Source organism: Antechinus flavipes, chromosome 1, assembly GCF_016432865.1.
Source record: "Antechinus flavipes isolate AdamAnt ecotype Samford, QLD, Australia chromosome 1, AdamAnt_v2, whole genome shotgun sequence".
Classification (NCBI taxonomy): domain Eukaryota; kingdom Metazoa; phylum Chordata; class Mammalia; order Dasyuromorphia; family Dasyuridae; genus Antechinus; species Antechinus flavipes.
This window is the reverse complement of record NC_067398.1, coordinates 564554030-564578149: the sequence shown is the minus strand read 5'-3', so window position 1 is coordinate 564578149 and position 24120 is coordinate 564554030. Positions and strand designations below refer to the sequence as shown.

The window sequence follows — 24120 nt, the reverse complement described above, 5'->3', positions numbered from 1 at the left end:
GGACATAAAGGCCATTTTTAAGGTTTTCTAACCTGTTCTCTATGTCCAAGGGAAATAAAAAGAAGGAATCAAAAAACACAATAAATTCTTAAAATGGTCAAGTATTGCACTAAGAATGGGGGATATAAATACAAAAGCAAAGATGATACTTGCTTTTAAGGAACCCTTAATGGAACCAATATACACAGGGAAGTGGGCTTCAATTGCAGTTTGAAGTTTGAGATGTATTTCATACTTCCCAACCTATATACAACTTCCCAAAATATCTGTTAGCATATTGAATCCCTCTGCCAAAACTGCTCCATCATGGTACTGTGGCACAAGGATAATTCTGTGTATTCAGGCTTAAAAAGTAACCAAATTTAACAACTCTTCAAATATTTGAAGACAATGAATGTATCACTCCATATGATCTCTTTTACATGCTAAACAATTTATCCTATATCTTGTTTCTATATAGTTCTTTTCACATTTCATGCTCTCTCTCCCATTAGATTCTTCCTCTGTTTTATCCCCTGCCCTTATACATAGTTTTTAATCAATGCTTGTTGATTGTTGTTTGCTCCCCAAGGACATAATGAAGACAAATAGATAATAGGATCATACATCTAGAAATAGAAAAGAACTCAAGGGAAATCTTGTCCAATGCCTCATTTACAGAAGAGGAAAGTGAACTCCAGAGAGGTTAAGAGATTTAACCAAGTTTACTCAGCTTCATAGGAAGGACCTGAATCCAGATCTTCTGACTCCAGAACTAATGTTCATTCCATTTTGCCATGCTGAGAAAAATTTTTATTTTGTGTAAAGAAACACTTCTTCAAAATTATTATTTTTTGGTTTGGTGCACAAGGGCAGTAGTTAAAAGTTGCAGTTGTATTATATATATATATATTCATAACATTATATATGTGTGTGTGTTTGTACATACAAATGTGTGTATATGTGTATACACATAAATACATGTGTATATTTAGATGCATGTATATTCGTGTCTTTATATATATGCATATATGTAAATCTCATCTGAGTCTTACAAAAACCCTATGAAGTAAGTACTATTCTTTTTTAGCTTTTTATTTTTAAAATATATGCAAAGATAATTTTCAACATTCACTCTTACAAACCTTGTATTCCAAATTTTTCCCTCCTTTCCCCCACTATCACCCCTTGTAAGTAATCCAATATATGTTAAATATGTACAATTCTTTTATATATATTTCTACATTTATCATGTTGCACAGGAAAAATCAGATCAAAAAGGAAAAAAATGAGAAAAAAAAACAAAAAGCAAGCAAACAACAAAAAGGTGAAAAAGCTATGTTATGATCTACCTTCAATCCTAACAATCCTCTTTCTGGATGCTGATGGCTCTCTCCAAGACAAATCTATTGGAATTGGCTTGAATCAGTAGGTGCCATTCTTTATTATAGATGAGAAAACTTGTTCACTTGTCCATGATTTGAGGAAACAGGTCAAAGAGGCTAAATGCCTTGCCCAGAGCTGACACAACTAATGTCAAATCCAAATCTGTACCCACTACCTAGCTGCTTTAGCAGATTTTTGTCACTATGTAAGAAAAACCTAAGACCTTTTCAAAAATGGAGTGAATGGACTTCCCAGGGGAATCACGGGATTCCCTTCATTGGAGACCTCTAAAGAAAGGCTGGATGACTGATTTGGGATTCTCGTTCCAGATACTGATTGGATTAGATGAGTGGGGGTTCTTTCCAGTTTTTCCAGAATTTCTCTTTCATAGGATTTTGTTGTGTTATTTTAGTCATGTTGACTTTTCATGACCACACTTGGGATTTTCTTAGGAAAGATAGTAGAGAAGTCCACCATTTCCTTCTCCAGCACATTTTACAGGTGAGGAAACTGAGGCAAATAGTATAGAGTGACTTACTCAAGATGATACAGATAGTAAGTGTCTGAGGCCAGATTTTAACTCAGAAAGGTAACTCATCTTGACACTCTAACAGACAGCCTGGCACTCTAACTACTGGGCCACATAAATACTAACTATAATTATTCTGAAAATGCCATCCTTGGTTCTTTCTACCCTACCTCTTAGATTCCCCGGCTTCCTTCAAGACGACTTAAAAGCCATTTTTTACATGAGGTCTTTCATGATCTCCTGTGTAAATAATGTCTTCTCCTTCTTCCTGAAGTTACTTTGAATGTATTTATGTATTTGATCTGTATATATTTCATATAAATTTATGTGTATGTTTTCTCTGCTAAGATACAAACCCCTTGAGGACAGTGATATTGAAGAATCTCCAATTATCTTCACTATTTTGTATTATTCTTCCTTCTCACTCTCATCCTATACATCCTGTAGATCCAAACTGTTTCTTCACTAACCACTAAACATTTTTTTGATTCTTTTTTTTTGCACCTTTGTCCATGCTGCCTCCCCTGCCTAGAAAGCCCTCATGTTTCTCTTCTTTACATGGTATAAAAACTAATTACCTTTCAAGGCTCAACAGAATTTCTGCCTCATTTATGAAGGTCTCTCCCACCACAACTGCCTTCAAAGAGTGTTCCTGGATCCTCCAAACTTTCTACCTTTCATTTCTATACAATCATATATACTGAATTGCTGATTCTGTGTCACGTTTACTTATGACCCTGTCTTCCTGACTAGACTGCAAGCTACTTTATGGAAGGATGAATATTTTGTTGTCATTATTTTGTTGTTTGTTTGTTTGTTTTAATTCTTGACAACATCTGGCAATGCAGTGCTCAAGGAATACTTATTGAATGAATCCAAATGTGAACAGGACCTCAGGAGCCATCATCTCAGTCCCCAGCTCTTAAATTATGGCTCTTGAACCCATGGGATGTTGTACCTGAATGTGAGAGTAGTGAAATTATGACGTATAATCATTAAATGTTTGCTTTGTTTACCTATTTTATATATCTATATACCTGGGTTCACATGAAAATTTCTTAAGCAAAACAGGATTTGAAGTAGGTAAAGTTTAAGAAGCTCTGACCTAAATTCTGATGGACATGGCTCTCTTCAACAACGAGATGATTCAAACCAGTTTCAATTGTTCAGGGATGAACAGAGCCATTTACACCCAGAGAGATGCCTGTGGGAACTGAGTGTGAACCACAACATAGCATTTTCACTCTTTTTTGCTGTTAACTTGCATTTTATTTTGCTTCTCTTTTTTTTCTTGGGCAGCACAATAATTGTATAAATATGTATGTATTTATTGCATTTAATATATATTTCTACCATGTTTAACATATATTAGACTACTTGCCATCTAGGAGAGAACGTGAGGGAAGGGAGGGGAATTGGAACACAGGATTTTACAAGGGGTAATATTGAATAATTGCCCATGCATGTTTTGAAAAATAAAAAGCCTTATATCCCAAAAAATTTTTAAAGAAGGGAAAGGGACCTATATGTGCAAGAATGTTAGTGGCCAGAAACTGGAAACTGAGTGGATGCCCATCAATTGGAGAATGGCTGAATAAATTATGGTATATGAATATTATAGAATATTATTGTTCTGTAAGAAATGACCAGCAGGATGATTTCAGAAAGGCCTGGAGAGACTTACATGAACTGATAATGAGTGAAATGAGCAGGACCAGGAAATCATTATATACTTCAACAACAATACTATATGATGATCAATTCTGATAGACATGGTCCTCTTCAACAATGAGATGAATGAAATCAGTTCCAATAGGGCAGTAATGAACTGAACCAGCTTCACCCAGGGAAAGAACTTTGGGAATTGATTATGAACCATTACAAAGAATTTCCAATCTCTCTATTTTTGTCTGCCTGCATTTTTTATTTCCTTCACAGGCTAATTGTACATGATTTCAAAGTCTGATTCTTTTTGTACAGCAAAATAACTGTATGGATGTAATGGGCTGAAGCTGAGCAGATGCACTGAGGTTAGGTCCGAGCATTTATGGCTAATTAGCAATTGGGCAATACCCTATTAATATATTCTTGGAGAAAGAATGGCCGTGCCCACTCTCTGTGCAAGTTTGATGTATTATATAGGAGACTGGATAGAGGATTAGAGGGATGGAGTGTGAGAGCAAGAAGCACTGCTGGCTGGATTCCTGTTGCAACTGCTCTCACTTCTTATTGCCATTCCCCTTCACCTCCACAAAGAATAAAGATCAAGGATTTTCTCTTATCCTGACTCCAGCTGATTTTAAAATACCTTGGGTGCTAAACACCATTATCACATATGGACATGTATACATATATTGTATTTGACTTATACTATAACTTATTTAACATGTATTGGTCAACCTGCCATCTGGGGGAGGAGGTGGGGGGAAGGAGGGGAAAAATTGGAACAAAAGGTTTTGCAGTTATCAATGGTAAAAAATTACCCATGCATATAACTTGTAAATAAAAAGCTATATTAAAGAGAGAGAGAGAGAAATAAAAAGCTTTAATAAAATAATTTTTTAATAACTTTTTATTGATAGAACCCATACCAGGGTAATTTTTTACAGCATTATCCCTTGCATTCACTTCTGTTCTGATTTTTCCCCTCCTTCTCTCCACTCCCTCCCCCAGATAACAAGCAGTCCTTTACATGTTGAATAGGTTACAGTATATCCTAGATGCAATATATGTGTGTAGAACTGAGCAATTCTCTTGTTGCACAGGGAGAATTGGATTCAGAAGGTAGAAATAACCCGGGAAGAAAAACAAAAATGCAAGCAGTTTATTTTCATTTCCCAGTGTTCTTTCTTTGGGTGTAGCTGCTTCTGTCCATCTTTGATCAATTGAAACTGAATTAGATCTCTTTATCGAAGAAATCCACTTCCATCAGAATACATCCTCAAACAGTATCGTTGTTGAAGTGTATAATGATCTCCTGGTTCTGCTCATTTCACTTAGCATCAGTTCATGTAAGTCTCGCCAGTCCTCTCTGTATTCATCCTGCTGGTCATTCCTTCAGAACAATAATATTCCATAACATTCATATACCACAATTTACTCAACCATTCTCCAATTGATGGGCATCCTTTCAAAATAAAATAATTCTAAAAAAAAAAAAAGCTTTGATTTAGTCCAATGTCCTCCCTTGAAAGATGATGAATCTTTATAGCCAGTGTTTCTAATAAAGGACTTATTTCTAAAATATATAGAGAATTGATTCAAATTTATAAGACACAAACTATTCCCCAACTGATAAATGGACAATTTTCAGATGAAGAAATTAAAACCATTTCTAGTCATATGAAAAAGTGATCTAAATCACTATTGATTATGTTATGCCATAGTCTCCTTGAATTGTCCTACCTCAGTTGTTCTGCTCCAAATCCCAGGCCATCATACCACCCTTCCCTCTTAATCATCAGAATATTTGATAAGGATAAAAGATCTTATATTTTAGAATATCAGATATCTTTCCCCATCAGAATATCAGATGCCTCTCCCCATCTCCAGTATCTCTCCCCTTTACATCATTGTTCCTGTCACCCTATCAAGACTCTCTGTACCCCACATTTGATACTAGATACTTGGAGATGAGAGTCCAATCCAGTCAACTGATTAACTCTCTAATAAATTAAATTATTAAAAACTCTCTAATCTCTATCTTGCCTCAGTTTCTCTGGCATTACAATTAGAGAAATGCAAATAAGACCATTTCAAGATGAACAACATCTTTCAGATTGGCTAAGCTGTAAAGAAGATATAATGATAAATATTGGTGAGAATGTGGGAAAAAATAGGACACTAATGCATTGGAGTTGTGAAATGATCCAACCATTCTGGAGAGCAATTTGGAACTATGCCCAAAGGCTATAAAATTATGCAGTCTCATTCCTGGGTCTGTATCCCAAAGTGTTCATAAAAGAAGGAAAAGTACCCCCATGTGCAAAAAAAGTTTGTAGCAGCACTTTTTGTAATGGCAAGGAAATGGAAATTGATTGGTTGCCCACTAGTTGGAAAATGGCTGAATAAGTTATGATATATGAATGTTATGGAATATTATTGTTCTATAAGAAATGATCAGCAGAGTGATTTCAGAAAAGCCTGGAAAGACTCACATGAACTGATGTTAAGTGAAATGAGCAGAACCAAGAAAACATTGTATATACAGTAACAAGATTATCAGTTGGGATGAGTCAAAGCAATTCCAATAAATTTGTGATGGAAAGTGCTTTCCACATTCAGAAAGAGAACTAGGGAAACTGAATGTGGATCAAAAGCTCACCTTTTTCTTGTTTTTGTTGTTGTTTGCTTTTCCCCCCTTTATCGTGTTTTTTCCCTCTTGATCTTTCTTGCACAGCATGATGAATATGGAAATATTTAGAAAAATTGCATGTGTTTAACCTATATCGGATTGCTTGCTGACTTGGGGAGGGAGGGAGAGAGGAAGAAAAATTTGAAACAAAGGATTTTCCAAAAGTGAATGTTGAAAGCACCAGCCCTGAAGTCAGGAGAATCTGAGTTCAAATCTGGCCTCAGAAATTTAACCTTTCCTGGCTATGTGACCTTGGGCAAGTCACTTAACCCCAATTACCTCACCAACAACAAAAAAGTGAATGTTGAAAGCTATCTTTGCATGTATTTGGAAAAATAAAATACTATTAAAATTTTTTAAAGAAAATTTAAAAAAAAAAAAGATAAAAGAATCAGGATTGAAAAGATGAATGACTTATCCAAGCTTATACAGGTAGTAAACTGCAATGCTGAGATTTGAATTCAGATCATCTGTCCTTAATACCAGCATCTTTTTCACTTCCTTATGCAGCCTCTCCAAAAAGGATGATAGGCATTGCTATAATCCCTCCCTTAGGTTTTTTTTTTTTAATGTCAGCTCATAAAAGACAGGGATTGGACTTCTATCTGAGTTTTCAGCCCCACAATTTAATCCTTAGTTTAGAGAACATGCGCAAATAAAGTCTTAGAATCCTATAAGGATATCGTTTTCCTAAATATAACAGAAAACACAGGGATACAAAGTACTTTAGTATAGATTCCTTGGTTAGAAATAAGGGGTGAATGCACATAGAAGTTACTCCTTATTTATCTTGTATGTATCTTGCTTGTATATAGGTGTTTCTAAATTGTTGTCCCCATTAGAAAGTGAGTTTGAGGATAGTGACTATTTGATTTTTGTCTTTTGTATCCCCCTAGCGCCTGGTGCATGGTAGGTTTGCTATTCTCCTTGGCACATAACAGCAATTAGTTGGATTCACTTCATTTGCCCTGGACCAAGATGCTTCTTTATTCTAAGGAACAAGAATAGAGATGCATCAGATATCCCACATGGAGAAAACTACTGATGGAGACCTTATGGAACTCTCAGCCAGTCCATCAAAGAGTGAGAATACACTGTGGTGTTTTTATCAGAATATCCTTGCATACTCTTAATAGCCTAGATGAAGGAAGCAGGTCAGCGGGGTGTCTAATGATTATGGTGTTTACATTTAAGGTAAATCTTTGCTTTAAAAAAAAAGGGAAATATTGATCTTCAGAGCTTCTATTCTTCCCATTCTAGGCTATTTTCTCCATTCGGTAGCATCCCTATGCTCTCTTCTACTCTAGATATTCTAAAGCTCTCTAAACAGCTTTGGGCCTCAGCTTCCTCATCTGTAAAATGAGGGGCTTGGCTTAGAGGCAAAGATCATTTTGGTTTTGTCTTTCTATAGAAAAGTAGCTGTTGTATAATGACTATATCCTGTATTTGAAATCAAAAGGAATTAGATTTGAATCCTTCAGATCCTTACAAGCTAGATAACCATGGGTTACTCATTTAATCTCCCTGTTTTCTCATGGATTAGAGATAATATTGAATTTACTAATAGAACTATGAGCACCCAATGGGAATGTCTGAAAAAACTTGGTCAATCCATATAAATGTGAGCTATGATTGTTATCCCCCATTCTCTCATACACAGCAAGTGCTTAACAGATGCTTCTGAAATTTAACATTACTTCTGCACAATTGGGCTTTGGCTAGCCCTGCTCCTTTCATTTTTATCATCATGAACTTTTGGACAAAGACAAATCCAAGAACCACACAAGCTCTGGCTGCTGGCACATCATGCATGTGCAATTGTGTATACACACACACACACACACACACACACACACACACAGACACAACCAGGAGACTCTAGTTCAAGAGCAGCTGTGTTCCACTCCTATCTTTAGCAAAGAAGTTTTTTAGGTCAATTCCCTGTCACCTATGCCAAGCACGCTCTTGGCTTTTAATTTTTTCCCTCCCAAGAATACTTGCTCCAAGGACTGGAGACACATCAAAATTCAGGAAATAAAGAGCATCTTTATGTGCATCTCCAGTCAGAACTTATAGCCTGACAACTTTTCAGAGGATTTAATGCACTGCAAGGGATTCAATGAGCAAGGTGGGAACCCCAGCTTTTCAGGAGACATATCCTCCATCAAATTGGAAGCAATGTGGTACTACCTTGTGCGAGCTAGTCACTTAATATCTCTGAGACTCAATTTGCTCATCTGTTAAATGAGGGAGTAGACTAGTTTGCAACTAAGGTTCCTTCCAATTCTAGAGCTAGAAATCCCATGAATCCCAATGTCTTTCCATACAAGTCATCCAGTTCACAGGGAACTTCAGCACTGTATATGTAAAGGGGCCAAGGAGCCAACAAGCAATCAGTCATTAGAAAGCTCTTGGAATAATGAGTAAACAGAGTAATGGGATATATTTCTCAAAACTGTCCTACCCTTGAGGGGACCCACTAGACCCACCCTCAAAGGGACTGTAAGATCACAGAATTATAGATTTAGATGTGGATGGGAATTTAGAAATTACTTAGTTCAATTTCATTTTATAGACAAAAAAATTAAAGTCTAGAAAGACAAAATGACTCACTGAGAGTCACTATGTAATAAGTGCCCTCTATAGGATTTGAATCCAGACTCTATTCGAAATCCAACACTTTCCAACTGCACCACACTGCTCAATTCTGTAGCCTAACACCCAGCACTGGATCTCATCCACAGCCAGCACTTCATATTGTTAAACTAGGGGAAAGTTAATCTGAGGAAAGAATTTCTTAAAATTAGACTGTTTAACATAACTTGGTGGTAACTAAGTGGGGCAGGGGATAAGTTAGGGTCTGGAATCAGAAGGAACTTACTTCAAATCTGGTTTTAGACACTTCCTAGCTGTGTGACCCTGGGCAAGTCACTTAACAACATTTGCCTCAATTTCCTTTTCTGTAAAATGAACTGGAGAAGGAAATGGCAAATCAATCTGGTATCTTTGCCAGGAAAACCCCAAATGGGGTCACAAAGAGGCATGGTGACTAAACATGACTAAATGACTAAACATGACTAAACAACAAAATAAAGAGGCCCTCCTCCACATATTAATCCAGGATCCTGCCCTCAAAATGTACCTTTTCTACTTAATAATAGACTTTTCAGCAAACAGCTGTTCAATGATCAGAATTGTTCAATGATCTCAGACACCTGCTAAAACAAACACTAGAAATAGGTCTATAATAATTAAACCAGAAACTTCAGAAAGAGCAGGTAGTTTTGCAAATGCATATGATCCAGTCTTCACGATCTGAAATTTGCATGAGGTAAGACAACTATAACTCCAAACTTGCAGCTGTTCGTCTATTGATCAGCGAAGTCTTATCCCTCTGAGAGAGTCACAGAACAGGCAGCTGCAAACTCGCCTTGCCTGTTTATTTAAGTTGGTTATTCCTGTACAGTAGAACAGATACCTAATTTTGGTCTTGGGTAGAATGCAGTTGTTATAATTCCATCCCTGTATTGCAGTCCTGTCTTATAAACTCTCCTGAAAGGCCTAAAAAATTATGAAGCCAAATGTCAATAATTCTCTGACCATTTAGAGTTTTGTGAGAAAATATTTGCAGTAATTGAAAGCTTCTATGAGCCCGTGGCTCCCTTCTGATGAGCCATAAACCATGTTGCCCTTCTCCCCATATTTTCCTTACTTGTGAGGGTGGGCCATACATAAAGGATGCTGTCATGTGAAAGGAGGCAATCACGCCTAAAAAAACCCCACAACTCCAATATCCTCAGGAGACTGGTTTCTCCATTTCTCCCTTTCCTTGAACATTAAAAGGAAAGGGAAGAGGAACTTCCTTCTCAAGTCTTGGTGATTTCTTGCTAAGGATATAAATACAGCATGTTGAAAGCATATTCTCAATAAGATTATTAATAACTCCATGTCAGGATGGGAGGAGTCATCCAATGTGGGATCACAGGGTTTTGATTCTAAATCTGTTCCCTATTTTTGTGGTTAGATATGGGTATATACAGGATAAGCCTTTAAAAACGGATTCTTTAGTGCAGTGTGAATGCAAGTGGGCTTATGTGGATGTGGCAGTGTATACTCATGCAAAGCTCAGTGTACATTAATCATTGCAAACATGAGGTTATGATTGACTGAAGTAAAAATAAAAAAGTCTCCAGGTACTATGATAGCACTCAAAAGTATGAAATTGTACCATGTTAGTCCTGCGAGGAACTTAAGAACCATCAAGTCTAGTTCTTCTTTTACAGATGAAGAAACTGAGCCATGAGGGCTAAAAATTACTTGCCTGGGTGACAGGATGTTAGTAGGAGATTCCAGTCTGGAATCCAAGTCTCTTAGTTGGTCCATTGAACTTTTTACCCAACCTTTTTCCCCCCCACCCCCATATTTTTTCAGTGTATGTTGGGAGAGGGAAAAGGGAGGGAGATATCTATCTATCTGTATTCTTTCACAGAAGTTGAGATTTTTAAATATTTAAAATGATCGTTCCTATATTCAAGGAGCTTATATTCCAGTAGAGGAAAATGAATCAAGGATTAAAATGAACTCTAATTCAAGGTGTGCCCCAAACTCAGTACTCTATCTCCTCCCTCTATACTTCTGCAAAGGCTGTTTTCTGTTTCTGGAATGTACCCCTTCTTAATTCTACCTCTTACAATACTTAGAAGAAAGGAAAGAGAAATAAAGAGGAAAAAAATGACCACAACAGAAGTTAAATTTTTTTAAATGTTTAATTCAAATTATGTGACACTGAATCCATAACATTTCAACAAATATTTTTATGAAAAATAACTTTTTCCAAATCAAAAATAGTGAGAAATGTGGCACTATTTTACATATATTTGCAAATGTTGTAAATGTGTGGCTTAACAGAAGACAGGATTCTCATATCAGCTTCTTCATTAGACCTGTTGTAATATATTGTTTTGGTTGAAGTTCATGAAGAAAATCAGACCTCGCACAGGCATATAGATGGAAAAGAAGGGAGTATTTTAATAGGCAAATAGCATATTATGAAAAAGAGATCTGATTCCACAATACTCCAGAAAAGGTCTTGGGGGATCCCCAGAAAGTCCTTGGCTCATACTTTGAGAAGCACTGGTAGAGGAAATTCAGCTAGAGAAATTGCTTCTCCCAACATTGGTGGGCATCTTCTCAGCAATTTATCATCTCCAAGCAGTAGTTTTAAACTTTTTTTTGACATGGACTTATTTGGCAATCTATTAAACCTCTCGATCCCTTCTTTGAGTAATGCTTTCCACCCACCCCACCCCTATTCCCCACTTAATAGTATTTTAATTTTTTTAGCTAAAGATTGTTTACAACATTCACTTTTATAAGATTTTGAGTTTCAATTTTTTCTCCTTTTCATCTTTTCCTCCCCAAGACAGCAAGCAATCTCATATAAAGTATGCATGTATAATTATATTAAACTTAATTCCACATTAGTCATGATGTGAAAAAAGATTAAGAATAAAAAGGAAAAACCATGAGAAAGAAAAACAAACAAAAAGTGAAAATAGAACGCTTCCATCTGCATTCAAACTCCACAGGTCTTTCTCTGGGTGTGGATGGCGTTTTCTATCATGTGTCTTTTTGGAAATGTCTTAGATCATTGTATTGCTGAAAAGTGCTAAGTTAATCAAAGTTGATCATCTAATCATGTTCTTAAATGCCTAAAATACCTAAGTATAAAAAGAAATTATATTGAACCAGTTATTAAAACAGTTCAAACACCCCCCACAAAAATCATGGTTCTCCCAAGTTAAGAACTGGTATTAGAATTGCTTCGCTCACCCAAGGACTACATCATTTGCCAAGTCATGTAGCCAATATATTCAGAATTAGGACTTGACTCCAAGGCCAGCTTCCCATTGCTTTTCTAAGAAAGGATCCATTTTTTTTTGTTCCAGGATAGACTGTGCGAGACAGACTTAAATCTGACTAATGAGCAGTCTACTCCACAGGCTTCTCCTTTCCACAACTATGCTCACATTTCTGCTGTTTTTCTGGGTCTGTAACCTCAGAATCATTCATAATGTTACAAAGCTTTTTTAATAAGCCTAGGCCAAATTTAGCCTAACTTATAATGACCCAACACCTCATTTGGCAAGATTCTTCCTACCAAGTTCCTATTGCCTTCTTCCTAATATTTCATATATAAGCAGAGAGAAAAGCTCAACAGAGACCAAGGAGTATTTATTGATGTGAAATGTGAAGGGATAAATCTATGGTAATGGAATTAATAAGCAGCTGCCTACACGGCAACATACACATGAAGAAGATAAATATATTGAAGATGATTTTCACCTTGGACTATCACCAAATTTATAAACTGCTTTGATAATTCTACCTCCTCAAACGTATATATATATATATATATATATATATATAATATATAGAGATAGATAGATAGATTTTTAAATTTACTTACAAATTTGAACTTGGATTTGGTGGTTTCCCCTTCCCCTCCCCCAACACACAACCCCGTCTGCCCCAAATGCTCTGGTGACTGGGATAAGCATAGGGCAGATGCGATGGATGTGAACAGCACCAGGATTGTTACCTATGCTGCTCCAAGCACATCCCTGGGGAACCTAAACTAGCTTTTCAAATATTTATTGGGGAGTTTGGGATTTTTTTGAGAAACGTTCCTCAGGGTTATCAGGTGTCATTCCTGCCAGTAGATTCCCAAACTCTTTCTGTTTCTCTGGATGAGCCAGTTTTCTCATGAACTGCACTCCTATGAGATCGGGGAAAATGAGAATCAGTTTACATTCAACAGTCAAGCCTGCCACCTAGAGCTCAGGGGCACGAATCCCTCAGCTCCTGGCTCACCTGCCAGTGCGGTACTGAATCTCCTAGCTGCCACAACTGGAGAGAAAACACAACTTTGGGAAGCACCTTTTGACATTTTAAAAGCACCACATGCAATGACAACGTTCATGCTGGTAAGGCAGAATATGTTCCACAAATGTGTTAAGTACCTACTGTGTGCAAGGAACTGGGGATATAAAGATGGAAAGATACCTATTTCTGCTATAAAGAAACTTATAATCTATTCTTGAAAAGAAGGAGGGCATAACATCCATGCAAGTACGTTAAATATAATCTGGGACAGACCAAAGTGCTCTAGAGAGAGATCACTTTTACTTGGAAGGATCAAAGATTTCATGGACAGGATCCATGAAAGAGGAGGATTTTAGCCAGCAGAGTTGGGGAGAAAAAGAGAGACAAGGCATGAAGGAGTGGCAGAGGACAAAATAAGATTAGGGAATGGGCTGGAAATAGTCTGGTTTTCTGGAGATGGAGAGCATGAGAAGGGGCAAAAGTATATTGAAGTCAAGCTATTTTGTAATTCAGTTTTTTAGCAGTGTCCAATTCTTTGCAATCCCATTTGGGATTTACCATTTGCTTTTTCAGTTCATTTTAGAGATGAGAAAACTGAAGGAAATAGGGCTAAGTGATTTGCCCAGGTTCACACAGCTAAAGTGTCTGAGGCCAGATTTGAACTCGGGAAAACTCACCTTCCTGACGTCAGCACCGGCCCTCTATCTGCTGTCCCGCCTAACTGCCCCAGTCAGATTACTATTTGTCTAGACAAGGTGTTTTTATTTTATTCTAGAGGAAATGGGGATCCAACAAGTACTCTGAAGCAGGGAAGTGATATGGTCTAAACTGTGAATGAGGAGATTATTTCAGCAACTACTGCTTACCTAGATAAAGTGAATCAATTCTGGGGGTCTAATGCTAGCTATCACTTTGCATACTAAAGGGAATCTTATTCTGATTCCTTTCGTGTAAATGAATTAATTCACACCCCACAACTGGAAACAGAAACTATACTAAGAGACATAATAGAAACAAGGACTATATAAAGACAAGTAGTCCAAGATAACATAACCAAAGTGGAATACCACTCTGGAATGTCTTACCTGTAGAAATAAAATGACTTTCCTTCAATGAAGAAAGAGTACAGAGGTAAAGTTAGGAAAGGTAGTCTTTATTAATAAAAACATGGAGCTTTGATTAAACACACATCACAGATGATATATATCATGGAGAAAATACAAATGGGGTGAAAACTTTGCACAGTGTCCCCCTGAGGTGCCAAAGAGCTCATGGGATAAAAGCCCCTCGAAGTCACCAACTTCTCCATTCAAATAAAGTTTAAGAACAATCAACATTACACCAGAAACCAGATCGGGGTGAAAAATAAGTCTAATACGATGAATTGTTGTCTCCTCTCCCTCCCCCTCCCCCAAGTCATCCAAATTTAAAAGTCAACTAAAGCAAATTTCTAACGTGCAAATAATTTTCTTTTGGCCAAAGTGTAACCCCAGTTCCTAAAAGCATACATCGCGTCACAACAGAGCATCCATTTCAATCAAAAAAGACAGGAGCCTCAACAAGATCAGTAGACACTTAAAACTGGAAATCTAGAAAACAACCACAAGTTATTTATTTTCCCTTTTTTTTTCCTTTTGATAGTGCAACTCAGTCCACTGAGAGGAAGCTCAGAAACTGCAGTTATGCAAACATGGCTCCCAGCAAATATGGGAAGAAACAGACATCTTCAACTGTCCACTAGTCTTCTCAGTAAAGTCAAATATTTCAGAACTCCGGCTGTTGCTGTAGAGAAAGAGTATCACTGGCAACCACTATTTAAAACAGCATTTTGGGTTATGCATGATATTTAAATATTCTAAATTATACACACACACATTTATGTACTTAGAAGCTAACAACTCAATACTCTAACAAATAAAATTTCCTTTTTGGCTTGACAAAAATGCTCTTAAAGGCAGGGATTATTTTTGTTGTTGTCTGAAGTGCAAAGTTATAACTGCATCAATAGCATCTCCCTCCTCCACTACTATGTTTGTGGCAAAATAGCTTATATCTAGAAATATGGGATTCCACTCTTCCCTGTCCCCAGATGGCTCACCTTTAATACAGACCCTACAATGCACTGGATAGCTTCTCTTCTTATTCAGGGGTTCTTTTGTGATGGCATTCAGAGGAACAGGGTCGCAACATCTTTTTAGGGAGAGGACGGGAACATTTTTTCATTCTCGGAGCTCTGCGTGCTTAAAAAGTCTGAATTGGCACAAGGGAGTGGAGACTCCCTGGAAGATAGCAGAGCCCAACAAATAATACCTACTACTGCTCCCCAGTGCACATGAGGCAGAAATTATACTTCTGTACCCATATACTGCTGTTCTCTGCTTTAATGCTTAAGTTCAGCCCCATTGGAAGCATCAGTATTCAAGCCAAAGTTAGAAACTCTCAATTGGCTTGGGTGGACATTGAAATCTTTCCATTTCTCTTCCAAAAAAGAGTGAGCATGTCTAAATAGGGGTTCAAATCAGTTTTAAAAAAATTTTTTTAAAAGAAGCAATCCCTCAACAAAAAAGCCAACCACTTTCTATGAGGTAGCTGAGGTCAACTCCCAAGTCCACAGTACAAACAAAAGTGCTTAATCAATGCTCAGGCATTTATTAATGAACACTGTCCAGGTGCTTAATAAACACTTTCTTTGGACACAACACACAGATCCCTACAGACACAGAGGAATCCTGAGATAAATCTATTACAGAGTGGGGCTGAAAAATAAATCTATGCATGAAGGAACCTTGGAGGTGTCTTGCTGACAAGGAGTGGGACAGTGACCAGTGGTCAACATCTGGCAGACCTCAGCAGTCTGCTCACCTCCCAGAAAGATGGGGAGCCCCACCTGGACGAGACCAAGATGATCCGAGGACAGCTCTAAAGTCCCCTGGAAAAAACCCTGGCCCTCCAGAGTCCTCTGGCTCAAGGCTAACTGGACACCGAACGATTTCAAAGGACCACATTCCTCCAAATCACCCCAAACTAGGCTCCCAGGGGAGAGCCCTCCTCCTTCCAGCCCTCCAATTTATGTTCTTGAGTTCTTTTAAATGTCAGCTCACACACATACAATGCTATTTTATTCCAGAGTTTTTTGTTAATGAATGGCTTAAATACTTGTGCATAGAAGCCTGGACCCACAAAAAGCTACTCATGATTCTAATACTGGTGGTATTATACACACACACACACACACACACACACACACACACATATATGTATAATATGTATAATCATTATATATATATAAGGACACATTTGTGCACACAGACCCCCACACGTGTGTGTGTGCAAGCATGCCCCTCCTTCCACAGTAGGACACTGTAACTGAGCAGCACCCCTTTTGCAAAGCAAGCTAAGGCTGGGGCCGCTTGGGGGAGGGACTGCAATGGCACGGCAAGGAGAGGGAGCTTGGAGCATGAAGATCTGCATAGGAGAAGTCCCGATTCCTTCACCACTACAACTCTCAGACCTCCACCACCATCACCTAGTCACCCCGGCGGCCCTCCGAACCCCCACACCATCTGGACTGCAAAGGGGTCCAGCACACCACAGTGCATACAGAAAATATGAAAGACAAGTGGGAAGAAGAGGAGGAAGAAGACTGCATCCTGTTGAGTTAGGTCTCCGTAGTATAGTTATTGCAGGCTAGCGATGGCAGGGTTGAAAAGCTATTCCACCGCCTCCCGCTGGGATTCTGCTGGGGTGGTTCTGCACGGGCTTGCTCTTTGTAATTACCCAGAATGTTTTTGGCTTCTTCTGCATCCTTCAAAGGATCTTCCCCATACTCGTCTTTTAGCCACTGCCGAAACTGGAGAGTTCAAAAACAAAGCCATCACATACGTGCACAGGACCCGATAACCCAAACTGTCTAAATGTTCTCAAACAGCAACAGGGAGGCAGGGAGTACTCTCTACACACAACAGGAGAGGCTTAAAAAAAACCCCACGCTTATACAAGCCCTCATCATCTCAAGGATGGACTACCATAAGAGTTTCTGATTGGTCTTTCTGTATCATCTTCTTCTTCCCCAAAGTATCTCCCTAAGAGACAGGTCTGACCATGTCACTTCCCTCCTCAATAAACCCCAAAGGCTCCCTATTACTTTCAGATCAAATATAAAATCCTTTGTTTGGCTCCTTAAAGTTCCTTCATCATCTGCCTCTTTCCTGCCTTTCTTTTTTGGATACTTTACTCTTCTCCATGCACTTACCAGCCATGTCACACTGGCTTCTTTGATGCTTTTCCATACCCTTTCCATCAATTCCTAGAATGCTCTTCCCACCCTCACCAATACCGCTTGGTCCCTTTTACTCCTCAGTTCAAATACCACTTCTGTGAGAAGCCTTTCCAAGTCCCCCAGAAGCTAAATTCTTCCATCTCTGATTACCTTCCTATTAAACTTTGAAAATAAAGGATGAAAAGCATCCCCACCTTCTATTTACACTGTATATATTTTGTGTATCATTGAGCAGAAGATGAGCTCTTATGGACAGAGATTATCCTTCTACTTTATTTTATACCCTCAGAGTTTAGCACAGTGCCAGGCACATGATGCTCATTGAATGACTAATTAATGTTCAATGGCCCCACCATCTGCTGAACCAACAACAAAATGTTGAGAGCCATTATTACAATTGAAAGGTCATTAAAAAAAGCAAAATGAAGCAATAATATCAACAACCTGAGTGTGAGAAAACTAGGATCTACAATGCCTTGGGATTGGAACAGAATGGAAAGAATTGAAAAACCTGGAACAAAGGGAGAAAGAAATATTTTGCAAGTTATTCTTCCTGTAAATTCAAAACACAGTGTAAATATTGATGGCTCAGTGCTAAAAAGCTGTTTGGGCTCTGAGTTCTCTTGTAAAAGAAGACCAAGAAAAGGGCTTTTTTAAATGTCTGGAACTGTCAATAATCTTTTGGGGTCTTACTGAATGCCATTTCACAAGCTGATTTTCTATTTCTAGTAGTCCAAGAATGCCCTCTTTCCCATGCAGCAAATAAATGCCTCTAGGTTAGGCTGTTTCCATGACCCTTTCTGTTTCTAGGCTCACCTTCCAGGTACCCCACTTCCCATCCTCCATGCAAAGTTTTTTTATTCTATAGGCCCACTTCAGTCAAAAAATGCTTGACCTGTCAGTTTGGAATGTGACCTGCAGGAGTCCAAAAGACAAATACTCTCTGAGTGTTGAATAAGAAGCAAAGTACAGGGAGGGAAAGGATACCAGATACTACTTCAGTCTGCTCTCTGTGGATCACTTCCTCATTTCCTCATCTGTAAAATGAAAGGGTGGGGCTAAGAGATGATCTCTGTAGCTGAAGGGGCCTGTGGAATTATGTGATTAATTATACAAAGGGTGCTCTAAAATTATATGATTCCACAGCTTTAAAAATGGAATACTTCAGTCAACACACATGGAAACTCCCAAGGTTACCTGGTGAACTTCATTCTTTTCAAATTCCTGCAGCTGCTTCTGGAAGCCCAAGTTGGGATTGGCACAAGACCTTCCTGCCCGAACCATGTGTAGAGCATCTTCCCAGCCAAAATCAGTAATCGTCATGATGTAAGCAACCACCAAGGTCACACTTCTGGAAACGCCAGCCAGGCTGAAGAGCAAAGAGACAAAGAAGTCTGAATAAGGTTGCAATTTCAATTTTTTTTTAATTTTTTAATTTAATTTTTTTCAACTATTAAATATTTTTCTCTCCCCCTTATATCCTCTCTTGGAGGAAAAAAATAAAATGAAATATTTGCAACAAATAAACAAAATCAAGCAAAATGATTCCTATGTTGGCCATATCTAAATATATATGTCTCCTATATTCTGAGACTATCACCTCTCTATCAGGAGATTGGTAAAACACTTTCTTGAGTTCCTTGGAATTGTGATTGGTCATAACACTAATCAGAGTTCTTAAGTTTTTCAATTTTTTTTTTGTCTTTATCAAGTTGACAACAGCATTGTATTATAGAAACTGCAGTCCTGATTTTGCTCATTTCATTGTGCATCAGTTCATAAAAGTCTTCTTAGATTTCTCTGAAATCATCACTTTTGTCATTTCTTAAGAATACAATGAAATACCATTACATTCATATACCATAATTTCTTAGGGCATTCATTGCCCAATAAACGGGTGCTCCTTTAGTTTCCAGTTCTTTGCCATCATAAATCTCTCAACATTTTAGCTTAATTTGTTCAATCTCTGCTGCTTCCTTAACCTCTATTATTAAGTAATTTGTAAACAATAAATCATTTAAATGCATGAGGAAAGGATGAAATGTGAAGAAATGGAGAAGTGAGTTTGTCATTTAAAGAATTTTTGATGCCAGTAACAACATCCTTGATCACTTGTGAAAATGTTCCTTTTATTTGTATATATCAGGTTTCTGAAGGGCTCTTCTTGATAGAGCTGTAGTTTGTTACAAATTAAATGTAGCCAGTTGATCTATGAAAATGCTTTGAAGATTCAGGGTTTTCACTAACATGGGTTATTCTTTTCACTGCTAGGAACTGCAGCTCTTCCATGACGGTCACTTCATCCTGCCCTTCTTGTCCATATTTTCACAAATATTCTTCTCGGAGGATTTACTCAAAATGGACTTCTCGGACTGGCTCTGGTTTTCTCTGCTTCTTCCTCTGGACGGCTGAGCTAACTGTCCAGCAGTTGGCCCTACTGGTCAGACACATGGCTTTTGTTCTTGCCCAAATCACTGATGGCCACATACCATGTGGTTCTTTGGTTTTCTTTTTGGTTTTTATGTTATTTTAATTCCAAGATGTTACCTCCTATGGTATCACCAGAAGAATACGGGTACCAAAGGTGGTCTTTTGGAACAGTAAGCAATTTGACATCATATAAAAATCTACACCATTTCTAAAATATAATACAGCCTGATAATCTATAATCTGACTCCAAACTCGATTCATTATCCTTCTTCAAAGTTTATTTAATATGTAAACATCGATGGATTTATTCGATAAAATAGTTTTACAATATGGGCAAAATGTATCTGTCTTTCGGTATGGATGGCTTGACATGTATTATTATTTCACTAAGGAGGCTTTGAAGCATTCTGATGCTTAATTGTTATTAATTATTAATCATGCAATTAATGTCATCTGTAATAAGAAACACTTGGAGAACTTCATCTATAAAGAATCCTTCTTATGCCAGGACGTTTCTTATGATGTTGGCAAACTTCTTGCTTTAACACTTCAGTTGTTGTCTATACTCAGTGCATCTCTGAACAAAAATTATTTCTGTCTGCCTCCACTGGGGGAACTTTGTAGGGTTTTGCTTTAATAATACTTCATCAGTAGAGACATTTCCAGGGTGCATTTTGCTCTATGGATCCAAATACTTTTATAAAATTAATAAATATGGCAGGAGTTTATAGCTGCTTCTTCTCTTAATTGAGAAGCTTTTAAAAACCAAACATTTAATTATCTTCACCTATCTGAAAGGCAGCTTAAAACACAAGTGTAGTAAAAAGCTGCAGCTCAGCTTAGACAGAGAAATGTTATCTCAGGGACAAAGTAGGAATCTGGGAGGGGCCTAAGAAGGGGGAGTGAGATAGAGAAATAGGATAAAAGTCCTAAAACTCAAGTATTTGGAAGGCAGTCTGCCTAAAGTATTATGAATAGCCAGGTCCAAGATACAGTCATATTCAAATATAAGTAAAAACATACTCTAAAAGGCTCTAAAACATACTCTAAAAGTCCACGACTTTAATTACACACCACGTTCCAATAATTCTCCTGAAATCTCCTTTTGCTCATAATCAAAAGGGGACAAGTCTAATTTTTAAATATTAAGTCATATCATATTGAATATTTCCTAAAATAAATAAATGTCTTTCCAGAACCTATTCTGGAGCAATTAAGCTATCTGATTTCCTGCCTTATCTTCTTTGTTCTTCTGGAATGGTGGAGGTACCATCAGCATGTAGACTGTCCCCTGCTAAGAAGGAATTGTTATGTTTGTAAAGAACTCTTCATTAACTAATATCATTTTATCATTACATAGAATCTTCATTTCAGACATCTCAAAAGCTCTAAACCTATATATCCAGGGTCATGTAAAAATTTCTTGGGCAAAAAACTAGAGAAGGATCTGGCAAACTACTCCAATTATCTTTTTTCCCTGAGATATTGTTCGTTCAGTCATATTCAACCCTCCGTGACCCAACATCTGGTGTTTTCTTGGCAAGAATAGTAGTTTGTCAGTTCTTGCTCTAGGTCATTTTACAGATAAGGAAACTGAGGCAAATAGGGTTAAGTGATTTGCCCACAATCACATAGCTAGTGTCTGAGGCCATACTTGAATTCAGGTCTTCCTGACTCCAGGCCTAGTACACTGTGTGACCTAGATGCCCCTATTATTCACCTATAAAGTATACACTAGTACTCTACCTCATATTGTGAGAAAATATGTCGTATATAGCAGGGCTTTTTAAACTTTTCTCCCACTCATTTATATGACCCTGGGCATGTAAGTATATGAAACAAGTTATAGCAAAACATTTATTGATAATTAACCACATTTTTGTGATCTCCACATTCAGTTTTAGACCCCATATGGGGTCTTGATCCACAGTTTAAGAAGTTGGGGGACAGTGTTTGCAAAATAAAACTGAAAACATTCTTTCATGTTTCTAAAATAAAGTATTTTGAAAATATGTTTAAAGCCACCTTAGTTTACCATCTTACCTTTCATATAACAGCTCTTTTCCCTTTTCATATATTACATATATAATATGTATGCATGTATGTTTCTATATATACATATGTGTGCATTTAACTACCAGTAAAATGAACCAAGTTTTATTAATACTTAAAGCAATGCAATTAATCATCAAAAACAAATAAAACAGTTTATAATTAGAGAAACTGTAAGAAATGCTCCAGTGGTATCTTAGTAACATAAAACTAAATAAAATGAAACACTACATGTTGAAAAAATTTTCCAAGCAAGTGGAAAAGACATGCCTAAAAAGTGTCTAAAAGGCATTCAAATTTCAAGGCTGAAACTCATACCTGTAGCTATTCTATTGGAATGCTAGGAGAAAGCTTAGAAAAAGCAGTTTCTTTTGTCAATAAATCTCAAAGATCAAAGCAATCCCCAGTAGCAGCTCAGAATGAAAAACAATTGGGATCCTGGGTATAGTCCTTGGTAAATGAAAATATCAATTAAATATATTAAATGGCAGGAGGGGAAAGTGCAGTAGAATATGTAATTCAGCAGGAATTTATTAAGTGCCTACTCTATGCCACGAACTATGACAGACATTGGGGAAGAGATAAAGACAAAAAAATAAAAATAAAAACAGCTAATTAATTGGGTTGGAAGAAATGTTTAATCCAATCTAATAATTTTCCCCCCAAAAAAAAAAAAAGAAAGAAAGAAAGAAAGAAATTGACACTTAGAATCATTCAAATGATTTTTTCCCCAGTCACCTAAATATTAAATAGGCAGAACAGGAAGTAGAATACAATTCTGCTGACTCTCAAATTCATGGCCTTTTTTGCTATTTCCCAATATTTGGGATTATGTGTAGGTAGAAACTCTGACAAAGGAACCAAATTAATAATTATATGGAATAAACAGATAGCTAGAAAATGGCTTGGCAAAAGTAACAAACTTGTTAGCAAAAATATTCTTAGGTAGTAAACATACGTACCAGTGTACAAGACAGCCCTCACCTCTAAGCCGGCATTCATGAATGAACCTGATACTCTCTTTAAAATGTCTTGTCCTGGGCAGAGGAGGAAAAAAACAAAATATTTAAGCAGAAAATTTCAATGTTAAGCAGCCTCTAAGTAAAAAAAAAAATTATAATCAAAATTTTTTGAAAATTCTTTAATTTTCAAAAATATGGACCAACCTGCCCAGGTCTGACTCCATTTATAAACAACATCAATGAACATATGAATCTCACAAGGGTGCCAGAAATTTTAGAAGCCCCTGTATATTATTTTCCTGTTTTCCACTGAACTAAGGGATCCATGATGTCCTTCCTGTCAAACCCACTCTCCCAGGTCAGAATCCATGACCAAGAACGCAACAGATGAGCACCGTATCCTCACAGCCAAGCCTAAAGGTGACAAATATAATGATAACACGGACTAAGCAAGGCCGCCTCTAGGTGCTGCCACAGTTATCTGCATGGGAATATGCATGGGAATTAGCTCCAAAATTCCTAAAAGTCATTTTGTGGAGAGCTAACAAGATGTAGTGGAAAGAGTACGAGACCTGTGCCTAAGTCTTCATGACCCCATTTGGGATTTTCTTGACAAAACTACTGGAGGAGTTTGCCATTTCCTTCTTCACCTCATTTTATAGAATAGGAAACTGAGGCAAACAGGGTTAGGCATTCCTGCCTAGCTACAAGACAAGGATACTAAAAAACAAAACAACAACAACAAAAAGACCTCAAGGATAGGAAGTAAGGAACAGCCAACTGGCACAGGGGCGGCAGTAGATAGGAAAAAAACAACTACTTTCTATAGACACACAACTACACAGATAAAGATATAGATATATAAGTATATATGTATGTATAATTCATTTCTATATACCATAGACCAGGATTGCCTCATTTTATGGAATAGGAAATTGAGGCAAACAGGGTTAAATGACTCATGCAGATAGTAAATGCCTGAGGTCAGATTTGAACTCAGGAAGATGATTCATCCTAACTCCAGGCCCTACACACTATATACTGCAGCCCCCAAAGTCAGAGGAAGTAGATTCAAAACCCACCATTAATATAGACAAGATCAGGGCAGCTGGGTGGTACAGTGAATACAGCACCAGCCCTGAAGTCAGGAGGACCTGAGTTCAAATCTGATCTCAGACACTTAATACTTCCTAGCTGTGTGACCCTGAGCAAGTCACTTAACCTTAATTGTCTCAGCAAAAAAAAATGTATGTATATATATATA

General features: G+C 37.4%; 1 protein-coding gene across 4 annotated transcripts in view; it reads right to left on the bottom strand.

The window, feature by feature from the left end:
• Positions 1-14265: 14265 nt before the first annotated feature.
• DUSP22 (dual specificity phosphatase 22) overlaps positions 14266-24120 on the bottom strand; it is a 73027-nt gene continuing 63172 nt past the window's right edge. Inside the window, exons 5-9 of one of the 4 annotated variants that reach the window (XM_051970777.1) lie at positions 22857-22931; positions 18610-18781; positions 16911-16983; positions 15232-15373; positions 14266-14915 (exon numbers count right to left, since the gene is read on the bottom strand). In XM_051970777.1, the coding sequence (XP_051826737.1) occupies positions 15273-15373; positions 16911-16983; positions 18610-18781; positions 22857-22931 (421 nt within the window). In that variant the 3' untranslated portion in view covers positions 14266-14915; positions 15232-15272. Of the gene's footprint in view, positions 15374-15759; positions 16984-18609; positions 18782-22856; positions 22932-24120 lie in introns of those variants that run through there. The other 3 variants (XM_051970778.1, XM_051970776.1, XM_051970775.1) reach the window with 3 other exon arrangements.